Source organism: Aulonocara sp. 'chitande type north' Nkhata Bay, linkage group LG10 (assembly GCF_057382095.1).
Source record: "Aulonocara sp. 'chitande type north' Nkhata Bay isolate Kocher_YH1m ecotype deep benthic linkage group LG10, A_spYH_male_GT1.1, whole genome shotgun sequence".
Lineage (NCBI taxonomy): Eukaryota > Metazoa > Chordata > Actinopteri > Cichliformes > Cichlidae > Aulonocara > Aulonocara sp. 'chitande type north' Nkhata Bay.
Window position 1 is genome coordinate 10,610,943 of NC_141353.1, and position 20,421 is coordinate 10,631,363.

At 42.6% G+C, this 20,421-nt stretch overlaps 1 protein-coding gene across 6 annotated transcripts in view; it reads right to left on the bottom strand.

The window, feature by feature from the left end:
• LOC147320310 (glutamate receptor 1-like) overlaps positions 1-20,421 on the bottom strand; it is a 109,363-nt gene that overhangs the window by 60,813 nt on the left and 28,129 nt on the right. For all 6 annotated transcript variants that reach the window (XR_015131242.1, XM_086308149.1, XM_086308148.1 and 3 more), the window contains exon 3: positions 2,779-3,018. Coding sequence is in view for 5 of the 6 variants with exons in the window: in XM_086308149.1 (XP_086164275.1) it covers positions 2,779-3,018 (240 nt within the window). In the remaining variant the exon portion in view is untranslated. The remainder of the gene's footprint in view (positions 1-2,778; positions 3,019-20,421) is intronic.

Below are 20,421 nucleotides of genomic sequence, written 5' to 3' on the forward strand. Positions count from 1 at the left end.
GACAAAGAAAACATTCCTAAAAATCCTTCAAATGAGAGTGAAAAAAACCCTTTACAACATGGAAGGACAGGAAATGTCAGACTGAAGGAGGAAAAGGTGAAAGGAGACGAGGAGGGCAGGGCTCAGAGGAGGATGAAATGATGGAGGGCTGAAAACACTTCACTGTAACTACTCTGCTTTCAGCAGGCTCTCACATCTGTAAGTCTGTATCCATGGCAACAACACAGAGAGACAATTATGGGATGAGTCAGATTTGATAACTTTTTATCTGTCCATGTGTTGAATAAGGTTCGAACACGCCGGCAAGTTCATTTATGTAATAAATGGCGAGGTTAGTGAAGTCGTACACATGTGTTTGTGGTGCACACACACACACACACACACACACACACACACACACACACACACACACACACACACACACACTAAATAGGCAGAGCTGAGCCTGTGGCTGTGAGTCGTCCACCAGCAGCCAAGCAGAAAATAGGCTCTCAACACTGCGTTTACTGAGAGGTACAAGCTGAGAGTACAGAGAGCAGGAACAGAAGAAGAGACGGAGTAATGAGAAGTAACCCGACGACGAAGAGGGGAAAGGAAGAGGAAAGAACGAGGCAGGAAAAATAGGGAGAAGGAGAGCACGCTTGCACAGAAGCTTTTTCTCTCATGTGAAAGGTCATTCCAGTTTCCTCACATAACTTTACTCCAGGCCAACTTTTTAAATTCAGTCTTTACCTTAGTCCAGATTTCTTATAACATAAAATCCAACTTTTCCTCTCTAACCTTTCTTTTCAGTTTTTCTGTCACATGAATTTGAATTAGTCAGAACCATTTCAGTCCACTGCTGCTTAGCCATCCATTTTCTTCTGCTTTTTCAATTCAGGGTTGTCATGGTTGGGGAGGGGTGGAGCTTATCCCAGCTGGCATGGAGTGAGAGGTGGGGTAGACCCTGGACAGGCCCCGGCCTGTCGCAGGGCTTTGTAGTATTTAAATCTGTATTTTATGGAAAAGGCTGGTTAAGTCATTCGTTTCAGACACTTTGAGAATTCTTCCAGTTGCAGTATCCAGTCCTTCAGTCTGATTCTCCTCTTTTTCACACATTTCTAAAGAGTAAATAATTGAGCCTGAAGTCAAAAAGAAACGAACGAGTGAATTCGGATTTCTGAAAACCATTTTTCTTTCTAACTACTTAAACTATTACTGCAGTCTGACTGAAGCCTGACTGTTGATTGACTGTTCCATTTCATCCCCAGCAGGGACCCTCCTGTTTGTGCAGACGCTGAGAGTGGACGTAAATCAGAGCTGAGCTGGAGGCGCTCGGCCTCAGGAAATCCACTCTGCCTCCAACAGACAGCCAGTGTCCTCAGCAGATGTCGAGGAGCAATAACATCAGACAGACTGCACTGCCGAGGCAGACAGCCATGCACTATTACACCACATAGACTTCCAATAACACTTCCCGGGTAGATGTAAAAGAGGCAATAAGATTAGACAGTCTGCTGCCGATTGCCAAATGGACTATAACAGATCACGGGCTGCGGGGGGACACTCGGCCTGGCGCAGGAGGGAGGGAGGCCGACCAAGCTAACAGACCTTTTTTGGTCAATTCTCCAAAGGTTGTTGTTTGCTTGAACCAAAGAGCTGGAGGTGAAGTTTTCAGGACACAATCCAAAGTTTGTGTCTGCACAAGTGAATCTTTCAGTAGTCAGACAAACACTGAGTTCATGTTCAGCAGCCTGAAGTCAACCACAGAGACGACTCCTTTTTTTGCAGCTCGTTATGATCAGCTGAAATTGCACACGTGGCAGATGTTGTTCACTATTGTCACGTCTACAGTTTCAGATGGTCTAAAGTCTTTGTCTGTATGAATGCAGAGCCTGAGGACGAGGCTGCAAGCATCTGCAGTGATCTTCTCCTAAAAGCGCAGGCAGCTGCAGCTAGAAGGCGGAGTGTGAAACTGTGTCACACATCAGAAGAAGCCATCGGAGCGACACGCTGATTTACTGGAATACACATCTGTAATTACAGCCATGGCGCCGCGTGCCTGGATGATAGCGCCGTGAAAGCGATTAGCCTATTAGCTTTCATTGAGCACACTGAGCTCTTTCCTTCCTGACTGTTAAAAATAAAACGCCGTACAACACTTCCCTCGTCACGCACACTCACACACTGCTGCTTTGACTGTTGATTGATGTCTCACATATTTTGCTAATATCACAGATTGATCTTCTTTTATGAAATCTGCTGCCAGTGGACCCGTCCGTGTTTGCGTTTGGTCAGAATGATAAGGTCTGCGTTAATTCATCGAGTTGACAACCAGCTTCTTCTTGTTTCTCTATCCTGGATATGCTGATCCTGAATGCTTCAGTGTCAGACCAACCAGACATATTTTCCCCTTTTTCTGTTTGCTGACATGAGAAAACTTCAGACTTACCGCAATGTTACCGTAACTCATTGTTTGTCATTTCTAAAGCTTTGGTTTTGTAATGAAATAAAATAATCTTCCAGATATCTATTTTTGTTTTTATACCCACCGAGAGCATCACGTTAACATTAGAACAAATTGATTTCTAAATCCAGGTTTCTCTTACTTTCAGTTCTCCACTCAGACTAAAGAGTCTGAGAACATCGAGAACGAACAAACACGTGCTCTTTAACCCCGCCCCCTCCTCAGACCCGCACACTTTGCTCAGGAGTAATGTTGCACTGCTTGCTGAACAGGCACTCCAACACGAAGCTTGATACAGAGAAACCATTTGTGCTGCATGCTGGCGTCCTCACCTGATTCAGAGCTGTACATGTAGACGAACCTGGTCCAGTAGAAGTGCTCGAGCAGGGCCATGAGGGGCTCCTGCAGCTGGGGCCGCAGCTGCAGGACGAACTGGTTGTTGGTCTGCACGGGGAAGGACGGCGTGACGAAGCAGACGTGCAGAGACCCGCAGAAGGACATCAGCATGTTGACCGTCCGCCGGTCGTACAGACCCATGATGGCGTACACTCCCTTAGAGAACTGTGAGCAGACTGGTACAGAAACACAGAACAAGAGGGTTTCATTAATGTTTATTTAGATCATTTTTGAATGCTTTAGTCCGTCTGCCATTTGGAGCCAAACTAACAAATCCCAACATCTACTGGAACAAAGTTTCCACAAGTGTGTTTATTACATGTCTGACAAAAAAAATCTTTACAGTTCATATAACTGAAGTAACATTAAACACATAGACGTGGTTAGATATGACTCCAACATACTGACGATGTTTAATATACCAAGATCTGAAAAGGGGAACAAATTTGACTCAGACCATGGGCCTTGAAAGGATGGGGGGCAGTGGGTTATTGCCCCAACACCCCACTCCCACATCTTTTCTTTTCTTTTGTTTAATGAAACTAAACGTTGCTCAAAACATGTGACCTGATTTAGACTTCTGTGGGAAATCTACCCTTAACCTTCCACAGAACCTGACGTGCACCTCCTGAGAAATATGACCACACATCAGGTCGACGTGGTCGCCATGGAAGGTAACGGCGTATGCGGTAAAGGGGTTACATGTAGTTACATGATAACTAAGAATGTAGAGTTTCTGCAGAATAATCAGTCACAAGTGATAATGTCACTGTCGTTAGCATTTCTCTTCCTTTTTGTTGCTGAATATTAATCAGTGGACTCTTTTTGTTATCCTCAGTGCCCCAGCATTTGTGTCTTTTCTTACACATTTACTCAAAAATAAAACAGGCCATTATTCCATTATTTACATCACCAACTACAACAAAAAAACTGTGTTGCTAGCTAACATCAGAGGAAAGTAATGTTTACATCCTGTCACATGGTCACAGCCACGAGTCTTTCGTTAGACGTAGTAACAGAAACGTTTCTCAGCAGAAGGAAAAGCCTTCTAACACGACGCTGCTCCTGGAGGTTTATGGAGTTTGTTTTTTTTACTTACTGGGTCACGATTTCTGGAAAGAGACAGCAACGCTGCCATTTTTAATTTTCGTCCCACAAGGCAATACCATTTAGTTCAATTACATTCAAGAGAAGACAGACATCTCTGACAAACTGGGCATCTCACATCAAAACAATCCAGAATAAACAGAAGTGAATGAAAAACACTACAGACCAGAGTGTTTGGGGAGAACTGTCCCTTTAAAGGCCAGCTGTCTCTCTCGTCCCACATCTGCTTCATTTTGCTTCTGTGCCTTCGGCCGGAGGTTACAGAGTGCCGGTGCTCATAGTAATGCCTACCTTCCTGTGACCTGTGAGTTCACTGGCTGTTTGCAAACCAGCGTGACATCAACAGTAAAAACCTCGTCATCTGCCTCCATCCTCTGTCACTAGGAGTCCCTCCATCCTCTGGCCTCTCGCTCACCTCCCGTTCTCTTCCCTCGCACTTACTCTCTCTCTCTCTAATAATGCCATTTGTCTCATTGTCTGTCTTGTTTTTAAGCTCCAGTTGTCCATAAATCCAGGTCAGCAAACAATCCACGAGTAAAATCTAGCTCGTACACTTTATTATGACTCCTCAGTCACACTGTGCTTCATTTTGACTTAATGGTGCAAAACCGTGACAGCTTTTTTCCTTCTTCTTAGCGTTATCTTGTCACATTCGGGTCGCCTTTCTTTGGCATTTTTAACAGTCTTCTTCAAACAAACATGAACACTTCTGAATATGCTGAACTCTGCCATTTTTCATGCATGTTTATTGTTTTATCAGCGCTTCCAGTGGGTTTTCTTCCTCCCATCAACACAGAACAGCCCAATCTCCATGTGGTAATAAGCTAACAGATGATAAAGTGTCCTTATCTTCATGGTAAACAGACATCATCTCTGCAGCTGACTTATCTGCCGCTGTGTAGCTGATGAAGAGCAGCTTCCTGTTTCACACAAAGCGCTCCCACATGCTAAATTCCCGTACACACAATAGCTCTAATCAAATTACTCTGAGATCCTTCACAGTCAGGGATTAAGTCTTAAGACAAAATAATACTCACTGCTGAGGCTCCAAAAGTCATTCTGTAAATCACTGGCTCATTTTATGGTCCTCCCGGATTTAGACTGAATCAAAACATGTCCATATTTGTGTGTCATCACCCAGAAAAATCCCCATTTAGGCTAAAACAAGTGAAACCTGAGAGGAAAGAAGGAAAGAAGGAGGCATCTACACCAGTGAGCAGCAATATTAAAACCACCTGTGCCAATGTTTTGTTACACCCCCTCTCTATGCTGCCAGATCAGTCCTGATCTGCAAAGGTACAGACTGCACAAAACTGTGACTGCATCATGACCTCTTTTGTACCAGCTTGGTGGTGGACCTTTGGTTGCCTCCATAGTTCAGGCTTGTTCATATACATCCCTTTGAGGCCTGATTTGATTGGAATCTGGGGAGTTGGAAGGCTTTTGACACTAATCGGGAGAGAGACGACTGCCATCGGGGAGTGCTGCTGCTAACAGGGCATGTAACTCAGCAGATTTACAATATAAGTTAGGTCTGCAAGAAGCTCAGTGCTATGCACTTCTCACTTCTTTTAATGTTTTGGCTCATTCACAAAGCATAACTGCCAGTACACTCAACTTCAAGCTAAGCACTTGGACCCAGTACTTGGTCTTCCTACATTGGTAGCTATAGAGGTGCTTTAGGTGTGATGGTTATTAACTTCAAGCTTTCTTCCTGACATAATGATAATGATAATAATAATGGAGTGGATTTATATAGCGCTTTTCAAGGCACCCAAAGCGCTTTACAATGCCACTATTCATTCACTCTCACATTCACACACTGGCGGAGGCTACAGTTGTAGCCACAGCTGCCCTGGGGCAGACTGACAGAAGCGAGGCTGCCATATCGCGCCATCGGCCCCTCTGGCCAACACCAGTAGGCGGTAGGGTAAAGTGTCTTGCCCAAGGACACAACGACCAGGACATGACTGTTTGTCAGAGCTGGAGAGTATTTAATCATTACAGGCTTTTGTTTATGGCGCTGACACTGATCAAGTGAAAACCTGAGACCCAAATGCATAAATATTGAACCCTGTATGACATTCAGCTTCTCCAAGTGTAAAAGGAAACTATCTGACCTATCAGTTGATTGGGGCTACAGCATTTGGCCAATCTACTGTTTGAGTTTGAGCTGAACTTTGTTGCCATGCTGGTTCCTCTGGTAGTGGTTCATTGATGTTATGTGTCAAAGTTAAAAACAGTGAGAGTTCAAAAGTTCATACACGGCAACAGACATCTGTTTGTAATTCAGTAACCTATTTTTTAGTGTTGGCCTTTTTCTAAACAGTTTACGATGATGACCTTCCAGATGGTTCTGCATAACAAACATCTGGTGCGTCAGGTTAGTGAAACATCAACCCCTCTTTTGGCAGTAATTGACCTATAAGCTTGTGTAATCGCTATACATTTACAGATATAAAGCAAATATGGTTAAATCTCCAGGTTGTCTCACCCACCCACACTGGAAGTAAAGCTATTCGGATGCATTCAAATTCAGAGAACAACTGTTAATTAATAGGTTCTTCAGTCTTTCTTCCAGCCGTGGAGCTGTTGATTCAATATGCTTTTGTTTCTCCTGAGTAAACTTCTTAATAAATGGTCCACAGACTGACCAAAACTCAAAAAAGAATCCACTTTTTGCAGTTTTAAAATCAAACTGCTGAAATGTACTTATTCATCTGTTTTTTTGTTTCTAAATTTGCTAAATCGCTGCCAAACTGCTAATCAATGAATCAGTATTGGATCAGACACATAGGTGCTGACAGATGTCCTCGTCTACTTTCTTTGTGAATGTGTGTGTGTCCTTGGTGCAGATCCCTGAGGCCAGCGCTAACATGCTAACAGCAAGACCATCTACCCTTAGCAGACTCACACTGGAAATAACCATCCCCTTTGGGGCCATGCTATCATGCTAACAATAGATGTTTACCCTCAGGCAAATGCTATCAGTGCTAACGAGGTATCTGTCTCTTAGCATTAGCGCTGCTGTCCAACTGGGACGACAGGCGGGTCCTTCATCAGAGGGGGTCGGGCAGCACAGAGTTGACAGATGCTGCGAGCCTTGGGAAGCTTTGTAGTTAGTTGTGTTTAAATTAAAGCCAACATGATGGGAGTCCAGATGTTTAACCTATGGGATTAGCCAATGAAGTGGTTTCTAATTTATGTAGCATTACATAAATAGCTGTCTTTGTTGATTTAATGAGCTCAGTTTGTGCTGTTTTTTTCCATAATGATTTAAAATTCATGTCATATTTTGTCTCTTTAAATGTATGAATATTCTTTTTTTTAATGCCTTTTATAAACTGTTGCATAAAATACCAAATGTGGTTGTCGTCAGTGTAACTATTTTTCCTTTTGTAAGTAAGTAACCAGGAGAAATGTCAAACGTGAGACTCTTTCTTGACCCGGTCATTGATTTCAAAGAGTTTGAGATTGAATGCACAGCAACACAACAATCTTTTTTCAGCTTTGTAGGGGTTAAAAATCAGCCTGCAGAGTGTTGAATAGCGGTGTGAAGACATGCTTGCAGTCAGATTCTTTAAACTTGGCAGAGCCAGGCACATTCCCTTTTTTTGGCCTTAATGTTGATGCTGCCTTTATGTCAAATGGGACATTTTTTTAATGTGAGTTTTGCCGTTTCAGTCTATTTTTTTTAATATAGACAATGATCCAGTTTGAGAATATACAATGCAAACAAGCTGTCGTCGTTCTTTCCAAAACGATTCAGTTCCTCTGATGATCGAGAGGAGGTCAGTGATGTGTGACAGGATTTTGGTGAGACTACGGCGCATAACGTGCAGGTTTTAGTTAAACATGAGTTGCAACGATTTTCATGAAATCGTCCAGCTCGGGTGATTTTAATCGCACTTGAAAATGTGTTATTTTGTGCAATTTATGACTTTTCTATGTTTATTTTAACTGCAAGCTTGAATCAGCTAATAGTTTCCAGCTATATCAAAGTCAACAACTCAAGGTTGCGTACACACCCAAATACTCAAACACACGGCTCAACTCACCACCACTGAATTCTGTGCGTTTCTGAAGTCTCATCCAGTTGTGATGTCTTTGCGGTTTGGCAGCAGAACGTGTCCAAGAACAGCTGAGACAGCAGATAATTGGTTGAGTGTGTGCAGAGATCAACACAGCCTGGACCTGGCTGTGTGTTGCCTGGTTGTGCTGACAGATAGGTGGAAACTGTATTTGTGTGTGGACTGGTTCATAGGCACTCTGGTAACTTGGGTGCATTAAACACACATAAAAACAGATGAAATTGTTTTCACATTAGTCAGAAGAAAGTTCGAGGGCCTGGGAAATAGAAACCACTATTGGAGATCACTGGAGATGTTCTTAAAATACAGGAGAGTGCAGGTACATGTGATGCTATTAGTTATACTTTTATTAGACCCTGTTCCCATCTTTGTGTTTGGCACTTCAGTTTATTTCCCTCTTGATGACTTGTTTCATTTCCACTCATATTACTTTCACTTGCTGTTTAAGTTTAGATGCTAAAAACTACTAAAAACAAGGCCAGGACACATTTTAACCACAGTGCGAGTGCAACCTTAAAGCTGCTAAATAAGATTCATATTAGATGTACCTCATTTGCTGTAACACCAATCAAAAGTCCAGTATGGGTTCACTACGTGCTGGACTTCCTGTCTCCACCACAGATGTTTAAACCACAGCTGTCCTGATTCAAGCCACCTTTAACGTTCGGGAGCCAAACAGTGAATGAGGACATCGATCACGGCGTCTCAGCGAATGAGCTGACCTCGCCTCGTACCCACAGAGGCTCCTCCAGTCAGACAGCTCGCTCCTCGCCACCTAAGGCTTTTAGACAGAGCTTTATTTAAACACAGCCCACAGTCGACGACGCCAAGTGCCACGGGGCCCGCAGCTGAGACCGCGTCTACCCACAGAGCCATTCATCCTCCTGACACGCCGGTCCATCTCTGCAGATCTGCCTGTCTGTGATGAATAATCATCATCACCCTCATGTTTGCAGGGAGAGAGAAGAGGAAGAAAGGACTCTTCCGCCCAGGGGAACAGGCGGGTAATTGTGAGGACATCTATTAACCTTAGGCTTTCACCGTCATCCTCCTTCTCGACTGTTTACTCTCCTCCACCGAGCAAACAGGCCGGCCCGGAGACACACAGCCGATGATCAGGTCACTGTCTCGGTGCGCCGTTCGGCATTCTGTCACTCGGCCAGCACGAGTCACTGTCGCTTCTAACAGAGTGACATCGAGTCAGGTCGGAAACAGAAAGAGGAGTAACTCCAGCACCAAAGCTTTCATAGTGACATTTATATTCACTGTTTATTTGATCTGAGGTGACGTTCAGGGAGAGATTCAGCTGGAAGTGTGTGACATTATAAAAGCCCAAAATGGGAACTTCAAAGTTCACAGACAGTGGAGTGGTGAAGACATGAGCCCTCTGTCTAAATACCCTTTAAATGTCCATCTGAGTTTATATTCTTAGACTTTTTAAACTTGGGTGGTTTCAACGTATAAATCTCAACAGTAAAGTCCAGCTGTGTCTAATGTTAAATTGTCTGACTTCACAGCAGAAATAAACATGCTTACAGCCCACTGCAAACAAACAAACACACAAAAAATATAATAGCTCACTTCCATTCTGCAAAGGGGGGGATGCTTTTATAACTAAGCTTTAAAAATGTACAAATGTAAAAATCAACAGGTGTGGATACGAACGTGAGGTGCTACTTTAGCTTCAGAGTGCTGTCACAGTGGCTACGTGTACAGTGTACGGCAACTACACGTCATTTATTCGGTGTTAAAGGCTCTGGAAGCAGGTGTCCAGGACCGAGAGGCCAACAGTGAGATCTTCAAATAAAATTAGAAGAGATGAAATTTTAATTCTGACTCGCAGTGATCTGAGCGGCACTGTGAACCCAGCCCAACCTCAGGCTCTAATTAATGTGTTTTGTAGCAATGCTGAATAATGAATTAAATGACTGCCTTCCTCGGGGTGATGCAGCGCACACACACACACACACACTAAAGTCATTTAGGCAACTGCTGCCTCTGAGGCATCAATGCAATAATCTCCTGCTGAGAACGCAGCTCTGACACACACAAAGTTACACAGACACGCTGATCTAGAGCCTCTCTACATGTGTTACCCCCCTACAGTTGTAGGTTCAAACCCCATCTGTCAGCTCAGAGCTCAGAACCTCTACATTTACATTTCAATCATCCACAGAGATTTACCCACAATTCACTGCAGAGATAACAAAAGCTGCGTGAACCACTCAGCCTTTATTTAGCAGAAGAAGACAAACCTTGACCTTGCTCTTGTCATGGTCCCTGTGCCTCACCAGCTGATCCTGTATTAGGCAACATGTGTTTTGTTGTTTTTTGCTCTCTCCTTCTCTCTCACCTGTAGGGGCGGTGCTCATTATGGGCCCCCGCCCCTGGCCCACGCACCTGCCATCTCCACACCTGCTGGGTGATCGCAAGGTCTATTTAAGACGGCAGCGCTGTGTTACTCGTCGCTGGATCATTGGGCTATCAGCGTCAGACACTCTGCCGTTAGTGAGTTAAATTTCCGTCAGTTCGTCGTTAACTCTAGTTTCTGTGTACAGATCTACCCCGGACCTTCCCCTGCCTGCCTGTTACTGTGTGGACGAGTGAGTGGATTTGTGTTACCCCACTGTGGAGAAAGGAGAGAGATTCTTTGGAGTGTGTCTGATTTCCGTTCTTCCCCTCACATGCCCTGGACCCCCATCCCCTCCCTCCAGCACGTTGCAAACAGTGTCACCTGGTGTCGTTGTGTTAATAAACTGACTGTCTACTCTGCAAGGATTCCCGGCCTGCGCCTGAGTCCATTAACTACAACCTGACAGTTGTTGGCATATGTGCAACTAAAATGACTGATGAAATGTGTCTGATGTCAAAATGTTCAAAAATGAAAAGCTCAAAGTTTTCATGGTGATTTAATTTCTTTGTTATTCTGGAACAGTGACAATAAATTCAAACAAACTAAAAAAAAGGTTGATATCAGTTAAATTATTGAAAAAAAAAAAAAAAGGTCCTTATTTAGGTGAATTCACTGAATCTCTTATAATAAAAAGCTGAACCAAAACTTACCACGAAGTTAAATCAACAGAACTCTGCTTTCACTTTAAATAAACCTTTATTAATTGATTTTCCCAGGCAACCTGCTGATTCACATGGCCTAAGTGCATTTCCTGGAAGCAAAATCTCAAGTTTTTTCCTCATACCTGCAGGATGGATGCAAAGCACCCAGTAGCTATGACACCCAAATTTCTGAGGCTTGACTGAAGAGGAGAAGATTTAGAAGAAGATATAACCCCTAATTTCTAAAATCTCACGATCAGGAGCAATAATCATAGTTTCTCTTTTATCTGTGTTTACATGAAGGAAGGTTTTATGTAATAGTTTGAATTCTTTTAGCAAATACTTAAAGTAGACAATGTATAAAACTATATATAAAGTCTCTGACTGAATGTCATTAGCATGATAAGAGGTATTAATATAACGTCTAATAATTTGGTCTTCAGGGAGTTTGTAAAGCCAAAATGTAAAGCCCCGAGAGGCAGAACTCACTTAATTCATTTCAACAGTAAAATATCTCCAGGACATATTTATATTTTTGATCACAAACAAGTCATTAAGCCTGTTTATCATGATGCTGTGAGCAACAGAGACGGGCTCCAATAAAACTAAAACTCTGAATTCTCTGGAGTCTGCTGCTATCAACACGTCACCAGAAACAGTAAAATGTGCAAAACAGACTGAAAAATGTCTGCGATATTATTTTTCTCCATCAAATAATTAAGTTGCTCAGCTACTGGTATGTTACAGCCCGATGTCCTCGTCCCTAATAGCAACGGAGGTCAACTGAACCAAATCCAAACACAAGAAGATCAATACTGAAAATTATAGTTTTAATGCAGTACAGCTGTTTCAAACACAAGGAAAACCACACGCCCGACTGCGACCTTTGAACTCTCTGAGGTCAGGAACCAGTTCTTCACACATCAGCGTTTTGATTCTGTTGTTTAATCCAACATTTAGCGTTTGTCAGTGGACAGTGAGATGTTTCCGGCTCCTTCTCTAAAACTCTGCGCTTTAGTTCTCCTCTCTCCTCCTTTGTTATTTCCTCTCTGAACACAATCTGAATCTTCCTCTTTTATCCTGCCACTCTGCCATCTGATATCACTTCTGTTTGTCCGACATGAAATTAGAGATTAAGATTATTAATTAAAGATAATCCCCTCCCTCCCTGCAGCTAGCCCTCGTGTCTGACAGACAGCTTTTCGTTTCTGCCATTATTTGCCAAATTGTGTTGTTGAGATAAAACGTCTTTCCAGGCGATACACGCAGCGCTCTTTTTTTCAGGGCTGCACTTTATCCTCATTTCACATTTGAGGCATTCAACTGAGCGTGTAACTACAAGTGAGTCCTCAAGGGCGAAATGTCACCAGCAACCCAAATCAGCCCTCTCTCTCTCTTCCTGTTTCTCTCGCTCCTCTCTTTCCACCGGCTTCCTGTCTCAGTGTGTCCGACACGATGCGCTCTTTATTTTTTTTATTTTCTACACCAATAAACAACAAATAACACTAACTACGGGGAGCGGGGCAGTCGTGTTTCTTCCTTCTGTCGTCTCAATCTGTACGCTCCTGATAAGGCGAGTCCTGGCAGCGAGAATCACCATTTAATTTCTCCTCCGTCTCCCTCCCTGCCTCCTTCCTCCTCCTCCCATCTTCATCTGGCCCTCGGGGAGGGCGGTGAGTTAAAATGTGAGTGAGCGGGCTCCCATGCTGCTGCTGCTCAGTGATTACAGCTGATATTTAATGTGCAAAGTTAAACTGCTGAGGATTCAGAGGAGGAGCTGTGATATTACAGCTGCTCCGTCTGATGAAGTGTGAAAACTCAAACTTTAAAAGACCTCTGCGTCACCTCAGAACACCTTTGGGATTAATGGACTGCAGTCACACTCCACGTGTGCGCTAACACTGGCTGAAACAGCAGTGAGATATAAACTGTAATGTTGTTCTGTTGTATGCATAAGAGCTGAGAGAGCAGTGTGCTGTATATACTGTAGACCTGTGTGGAATGACAAAGGGGACTTTGTTACAGCTAGCTAGCTAGCTGCCTCCACGCTGGCTTTTACGGTAGAAAGCAGAGAGGTCAAAACAGCAGAAATGTAGTAACCAGTACAAACACCAGCAGAATGCACCAGTGCCTGAAACTAAGTTTGAAACCACGGTAATAAATAAGACATAAATGAAAGTACATCATTTACCTAAACATAAAGTACTTTATTAAAAATAGTCATAGACATGGTGGAGGCAGACAGCTTATTTAAATGCACTGTTACTATGAGCGATAACATTACCCATGCTTATCCATACCATACAAACACTTAGCTTAAGGAACATAGTTGATTTCACAGCAATCTTTCTTATAAAAACCTTGCATAGCCAGCTCTTATGATAAGCTGATATGATAACATACAGACAGACAGCTTGGGGTTTTTGCTGAAGTTGATCAAATGCCTGTTTGGCCAAACAGTCTCCATAATATAAATCTGAGTTTCCGAGTAATATTAGCGAACATTAGTTCACCTAATTCTGGTGAGGAGTCCGTTTGGTGGTTAGAGATCTAACTTTGAGAAGCTTATGAATTAAAATGAGAGAAGGATGTATGGGTGGAGAACGGTTCAATCAGGGGTGAGAGCACTTAATGAAGAGGGTGAGGAGTGGAATGCTGCTGGTCCACATGACATACCTGTGAAGGTATGCGGGCATCTATGAGAGAGGGCAGTGGGCTTTTTTTACCTGATCGGTTAATGTGTTGGCGGAGAGGTATAAAGAAGGTCAAGAATGTCTCATTGTGAATGAGGACACAGAGTTAAAGGGGAGGTAGTTTAGGTAGATGAGGTTAAATATCGGCGGTCAGCCATCCAAAGCTACAGACACTGCGTGACAAAGGTGAGGAGAGAGGACAGGTAGGGTGGAATCAAAAATCAGGAGTCATTTCTGATGGAAGGATAAAAATATCAGATATATAACAAAGTCTGGTTTCTAGACGAAATCTTCTGTGATTGTTCATTTATAGACATTTGTCCTCGTCATTCTATGTATTTATTTTTAACACATTATTCATTTTTATTCATTTATTTATTTTTACCTTGACTTCATTGTTTGCTTATCTCTGCCTTGACATGCAGCTGTAAACTATTTGGGATCCGAGCCGATCATAAAGTAAAATAAGACCCATGGAATAGTCACTCTTCCTTAAATTTAACAGACTAGCTCAGCAATAGAGACGCTTCATATTTTCCCTTGAAATCAAACAGTGTTTTATACGTTTGCTGCAGTAAAATTCAGTGTGACACTTGTTTAATTTCACAATCCTGCAGGTGAGCGGTGTCGCAAAGCAATTTAACGGCCCGAAAAATTACCTTAGCCAAAATAAAAGAAACTTCATTTTCTGTGCTCGGAGTACTTTCCTCCACTTCATTTCTTCTCTGCTGACGGATGGATTTTCTGCCGCTCAGCCCCGAACCATTACTTCAGCCTAAGAAAAAATAAAATAAGCTCCATATTTCTTCATAAAACGGTGCCATCGCAGATTTTCAAGGTGCGGTGGGGTGCGAGTTCATGGAGCCATCAGCAGAGTCTGAGCCTGCGTTAACACGGGGTCACGCTCAGGTTAAAGCTCCATTCACAACCCTGTTACATGCTCTGCTACACTGGGATGCTCGCTCCAACCCCCATCCCTCTCTCTGCCTGTCCTGACTCAATTCATTTCACTTCTATTCAGTCCATCTCCATTCAATTCAGCCCGATTTGCTGGCGTGAATGAGACATGGTGACGTATTGGCAAAGACTGCATTTGGGTTCCTTTGAAACACGATGTTTTTATTATTGCCGCAACATCTTTATTAAGATCCAGGCTTCTCTCCATCACCCGCTCTCCTCTGCTGCTCTGCAGTGACTGTAAAAGGTCACGACCTCAGTCCCACATATTTTGCTCTGTTCTCGACCTCAAGAGTCAACTCATTAAAGCTTATCTGCCGTCTTGTTGAGAGTGAGATGAGTCAGTGTGTCAGTTAAAGGCCAAAGCCAGAAGGCAGTTAGTGTAGCTTAGCAAAAAACAGGAAACAGTGGGGACAACTTATCCGGCTTTGGAGAAAGATAACAAAATCCTCTGAATCGTTCCAGCAAGCATGTCTTGAAGCAAGCAAGCAATTTATTTATATCGCACTTTCAAAACAACTCTCAGCTGAAAATAAAGTGCTGTACACATGACATAACAAATAACAATAGTGAAATAGTATATGTAAAAAAGTAAATAAATAAAAATAAATGCAAATTTAATTAGACTAAAAACATATAAAAAGTCCGGGTCAGGGAGCAAAAGTGAGTTTTAATGATGGACAATGATGGAGCCTCTCTTATGAGCTGAGGCAAATTGTTCCTGAGATTTGGAGCAACAATAGAGAAAGCCCTGTTCCCTCTGAGCTTCCTCTTAAACCTGGGTACCTCCAGGAGCAGCTCGTCAGCTGACCTGAGAGACCTAGGAGGTGAAGAAGCATGAAGAAGCTCAGAGAGATAAGGTGGAGCAAGACCATTTAAACATTTAAAAACAAACATTAAAATTTTAAAATGAACTCTAAAATGAACAAGCAGCCAGCTGAGTGAAGCCAGGATAGGAGTTATATGCTCTCTCTTACGTGATAAAAACTGGACTTGACAGTAATTTGAGTGTTCAATTTAAAATCACTATCCATCTAAAAACCCAAGTTAGTGACAACATGCGTAAAATACTCTGCCAGGGTCCCAAATCAATAGTGGAGGGGTCACAAGGTCCACTAGGACCAAACACAATCACCTCAGCTTTGCTTGAATTGAATCTTAGAAAATTTGGGGCCATCCAAGTTTTAATATCATCTAGACATGTCAAAAGTGGTTGAATGGAAGAGGCGCCTTTCTGCTCCAGAGGCAAATAAATCTGACAGTCGTCAGCAGTGTTGTAAATTAAGGTAAGTTACTTTTAAAAAAGTAATTAATTACTAATTACTTAATCAATATTGTATTTAAAATACTTATCTAATTACTGTGTCTGAAAAGTAACTTAATTACTAAATAAGTAATTTAACTAAATACTTAAAATCCCAATAAAACCTTGAGTGGACAAACAATAGAAATTAAACTCTTTAAATAATAAATCTTTTTTTTTAAAGACAGGGACTCTACAGCAGCGGTAGCATCTCTTCCACAGTGTCGCCTGCAGTTATTTTTAAGCTCACCTTTTTAAGCACCTTCTGTGCTGCTGAAGTAAAATCAGGTTTTGCTGCTCAGCAGGAGTTGCCGCTGTGTTATCCATGGATGATGAACAAGGATCACTCAGAAGTGTTCGTCTGTGCTCTGTGTCAGGCGCTTCGGCAGATTACTCCTGCTATTAACAGCCGCCGATAGTTTTTACATATTACTGTAATGTTCTTGTCTGCTTGTTTCAGAAAAGTGAAGAGACGGGAATATGTCCATTTCATAAAACTCGCTTCAGCCGAGTCCGGCAGCTCCTGCTTTAGAATACGACTGTGCAGCAAACTGACGCGAAATGACGAGCAGCTGCACTACAGCGATGTTAAAGCAGCAGAGTTTACCTCTACGTTTAGAAGACAAATGATTGAAATTAAATAATGATATTCAGCGAGTTTAATTATTTTACAATGTAACGCAAGCACATTGTAAGTCAATGTAATTAAAATACCTAAAAATGAACAGTAATCAGTTACTCTACTTTTCAGTGGAAAAGTAATTTAATTACAGTAACGTGTTACACCCAACACTGGTCGTCAGCATAGCAGTGGAAGGCTATTCCATGCCTATAAGGATGGTACCCAAGGGCTGTAAGTACAATGCAAAAAGCAAAGGCCCTAAACCTGAGCCATGTGGGACCCCAAACTGAAACGTGGCAGAAAAGGACTCATACCCTAAAAAATTAACATTAAAAGTTCTGTCAGTAAGATCGGACCTAAACCAATTCAAAGCCGTACCACAGATGCCTGCAGGATGGTGTAAGCGAGACAATAAGATGTTGTGGTCTACGGTATCAAAAGCAGCTGTTAGGTCAAGAAGGACAAGAACAACATAATTACCTGGATCACAGGTAAGAAGGATGTCATTCAAAACCTTTAACTGAGCTGACTCAGTGCTGTGAAGGTTTTTAAAACCTCTAGAATACCATTCTCATTGAAAAAGTCCACCAACTGGGAGTACAGTATTTTCTCTAAGATTTTAGACATAAAAGGCAGCTTAGAGATAGGCCTATAGTTAGCCAATACAGTGTGGTCCAGGGCAGGTTTCTTAAGCAAGAGCTGTACTATTGCATGCTTAAAATTAGCAGGGACTACACCAGATCTTAAACTGCTATTTATAACAGTAAGAACAGCCTGCCCTATGCAAGAAAATATCTCCTTAAAAAAATGTGGCAGTAGAGGATCATTTGGAGAACCAGAGGGCCTCAGGTGCCCAACCACATCCTCTAAATAAGAAAGAGTTATGGGCTTGAACTGGTCGAAAACAGCAGAGCAAGGGATTAAAACAGAGGTCAGACTCAGGGGCAGAGATGAGGTCCTGTGTGGTTGCAACCTTATCAATAAAAAAAAAACACATAAAATCATTAGATAATTTGATAGAGGCGTCTAAACAGCCACTTTGTGGAGCATTTAAAACTAAACCAATAGAGTTAAATAACACACGGGGATTATGACTGTTGGAGGAAATGATCTTGGGAAAGTATTCCCTCTTAGCCTCTTTAACCGTATCACGATAGAGATGCCAGGAGTTCTTTAGGAGTTGTAGAGACACCTGTAAATTGTCCCTCTTCCATCTGCATTCAGCTCTATGACATTCCCTCCTCACAGCCCGAGTGGTTCATTAAACCAAGGCTCGGTTTTAGAATTGGGCTGCCTGGTTTTAAGTGGAGCCACAGAGTCCAAAATAGTTAGGCACGAGGATTCAAACCAAGAGCTAAGGACCTCTGTGTCCAGATCGGAAGGGACAGACAGCTGGCTAAAGGCAGAGGAGAACCGGGCAGTAGTGGAAGGGGTTGATGATCCGACAGAGGCAAGCTGGAGCACTGTTTTGACCTGTAGTGCGCGAAAACACAGTATCAGTAGCAGACACGAATGTTAAAATCTCCCACAATGAGAACGTAATCGTAGTTGGGCATAACCCAGCTAGAAATTCTGAAAAGTCATTTATGAAGTCCTTAGTATATTTAGGGCAGGGGTCCCCAATCCCAGTACACAAGGGCCGGTGTCCCTGCAGGGTTTAGATCTCACCCTGGGTCAGCACACCTGAATCACATGATTAGTTCATTACCAGGCTTCTGGAGAACTTCAAGATGGTTATTTATCCATTTAAATCAGCTGTGATGGATCAAGGACACATCTAGAACCTGCAGGGACACCGGCCCTCATGGACTGGGATTGGGGACCCCTGATTTAGGGGGATGATAAATAACAGCAAAGAGCACTGAGTTAGAGCAAATAACTTCAAAACACATCAGCTCAAAGCTGGAAGAAGCCTGTAAAAAGCGTGGTTTACATTTAAAATCCTTTTTAAAAACAACCGCCGTACCTCCTCTTCCTGATGTCCTCGATGTGTTAAAATAAGAACAGTCTGCTGGTAAAAGTTCGGAAAACATACTGGACTCACCAGTGTTCAGCCAAGTCCAGACTCCAGAAGGTGAATAACTCCTTCAGAACAAAAGATTTGTTTATCAGCGATCTGGCGTTTACCAATCCAACCCTGACAGAAGCTGGGGCCTCAGCAGCATAGGGAACTCAGCACAAGGGCCACAGATTGCGGAGGTTCGTCTGGCGCACCTTCAGCCGAGGAGGACAGGGGTTGCGAAAAAGCGGAGTATCATCCCAGTTGCTCACGGGGATGAGGCAGGCTTCCACAGGGTCCAAGAATCGTCGATGCACAAAAACGCCAGGAAATAATCGATGTACTCCTTGGGCAGTAGTGGGATGATGCGCCAAGGAGAGCTTGAGGTTAACCAGCCAACCACTGCGCCTACCCTGGCGCCTTCGCCGGGCAGGTAGCAAAACAGCACGGCATAAGCAAGTTGGTATTTGTGACAGCAGCGGACAACAGGAATTCTGTTTTCCATTAGCAAACGGTATTTTGACCAGAGCTTCGGAGATTGAGAAGCGATTGGCGATCGTACACCAGTAAAGACCCGACTTCCAGAGTGACACATAGCAGAAACAATATAAAAACAAAACCGACAGCGACAGACGAGTAGTAGTGGATGTGACGAGCAGCCACATCCACTACGGTCATCCTCCAATTCTTCAAGTAGCCATTTGAGGCCGGTCCTGAAAATGAATGAATCCACATGATCATCCCAGATTAAAACGTCTTTACTGCAGAAACTAAAATGTTAAGAAAAAGTTTTGTTCTCATGGACTGTTTATCCCAGAAAATACTCACAGGCATAAAGCAGGGCGCTTTAAGTAACTGACACGTGGCATCTATCTCGGTAACTGCTTTACCTCTGCTAACTGGTGTCCTTGAACTGGACCTCTGGATAGTATCTGTGGTGATGGTGCTTTTTTTGGATATTACACAGTGAAACTCTCCAACTAAGAGTTGGTGACACACATGCAATTTATGGATTCAGTTAAGTTAGGTGCATCTAACACTAACACCAGGAGCAAGTACGAAGTTCAAAACCTCCTTTTTGCCATTTCCGTCTGTGTTTATACAAAATATACAAATATATACCAACATTATTCCTTATGCCTCAAAACCATTTATTAATTATTCTCAAACATTACATTCAGTGTTAGTGTGTCACAACATGCTGGGAAATGAGGATCAGCTGAGTCTACACTAGCTCCTCTAATCCTGTGTCACATGTTGTGGAACAGTTGGTGGCTGTAGCTTCATTGAGAAAATGCAGTTGAATGTAAGCTGAATAAAGTAGTATTTAACCAGTTTTGTTTACATGAATACAAACATCAGCAGGTGAATAAGAAGGCAACAAGGCTGATGAGGCACAAACATCACAACACAGGGCAGACAGTGAGCTGTCACCCATCATGTTTCAACATGCACTGGTCTCAAAAGCAGGTGTTTGACGACGTATACGTGAACATACTCAATGTTAGATACGCTAGAAACACAGTGATTAAAAAAAACAAAAAAAACAAAAACAAAAACACACAACACTAGCATGCATTAGAATAACCGAGAGGAAAATAAATGCATTAGAGTGTAGGTGTATGGTCTGCAGGAGAGTCAAATAAAAACTGACGGATAATATCCAAAGCATGAAAAACATGCAAATGAAAATAATATGATGAAAAAATGTGAGGATGTAAAGAAATTGAGTTTCAAACTGGGGAGACAGAAT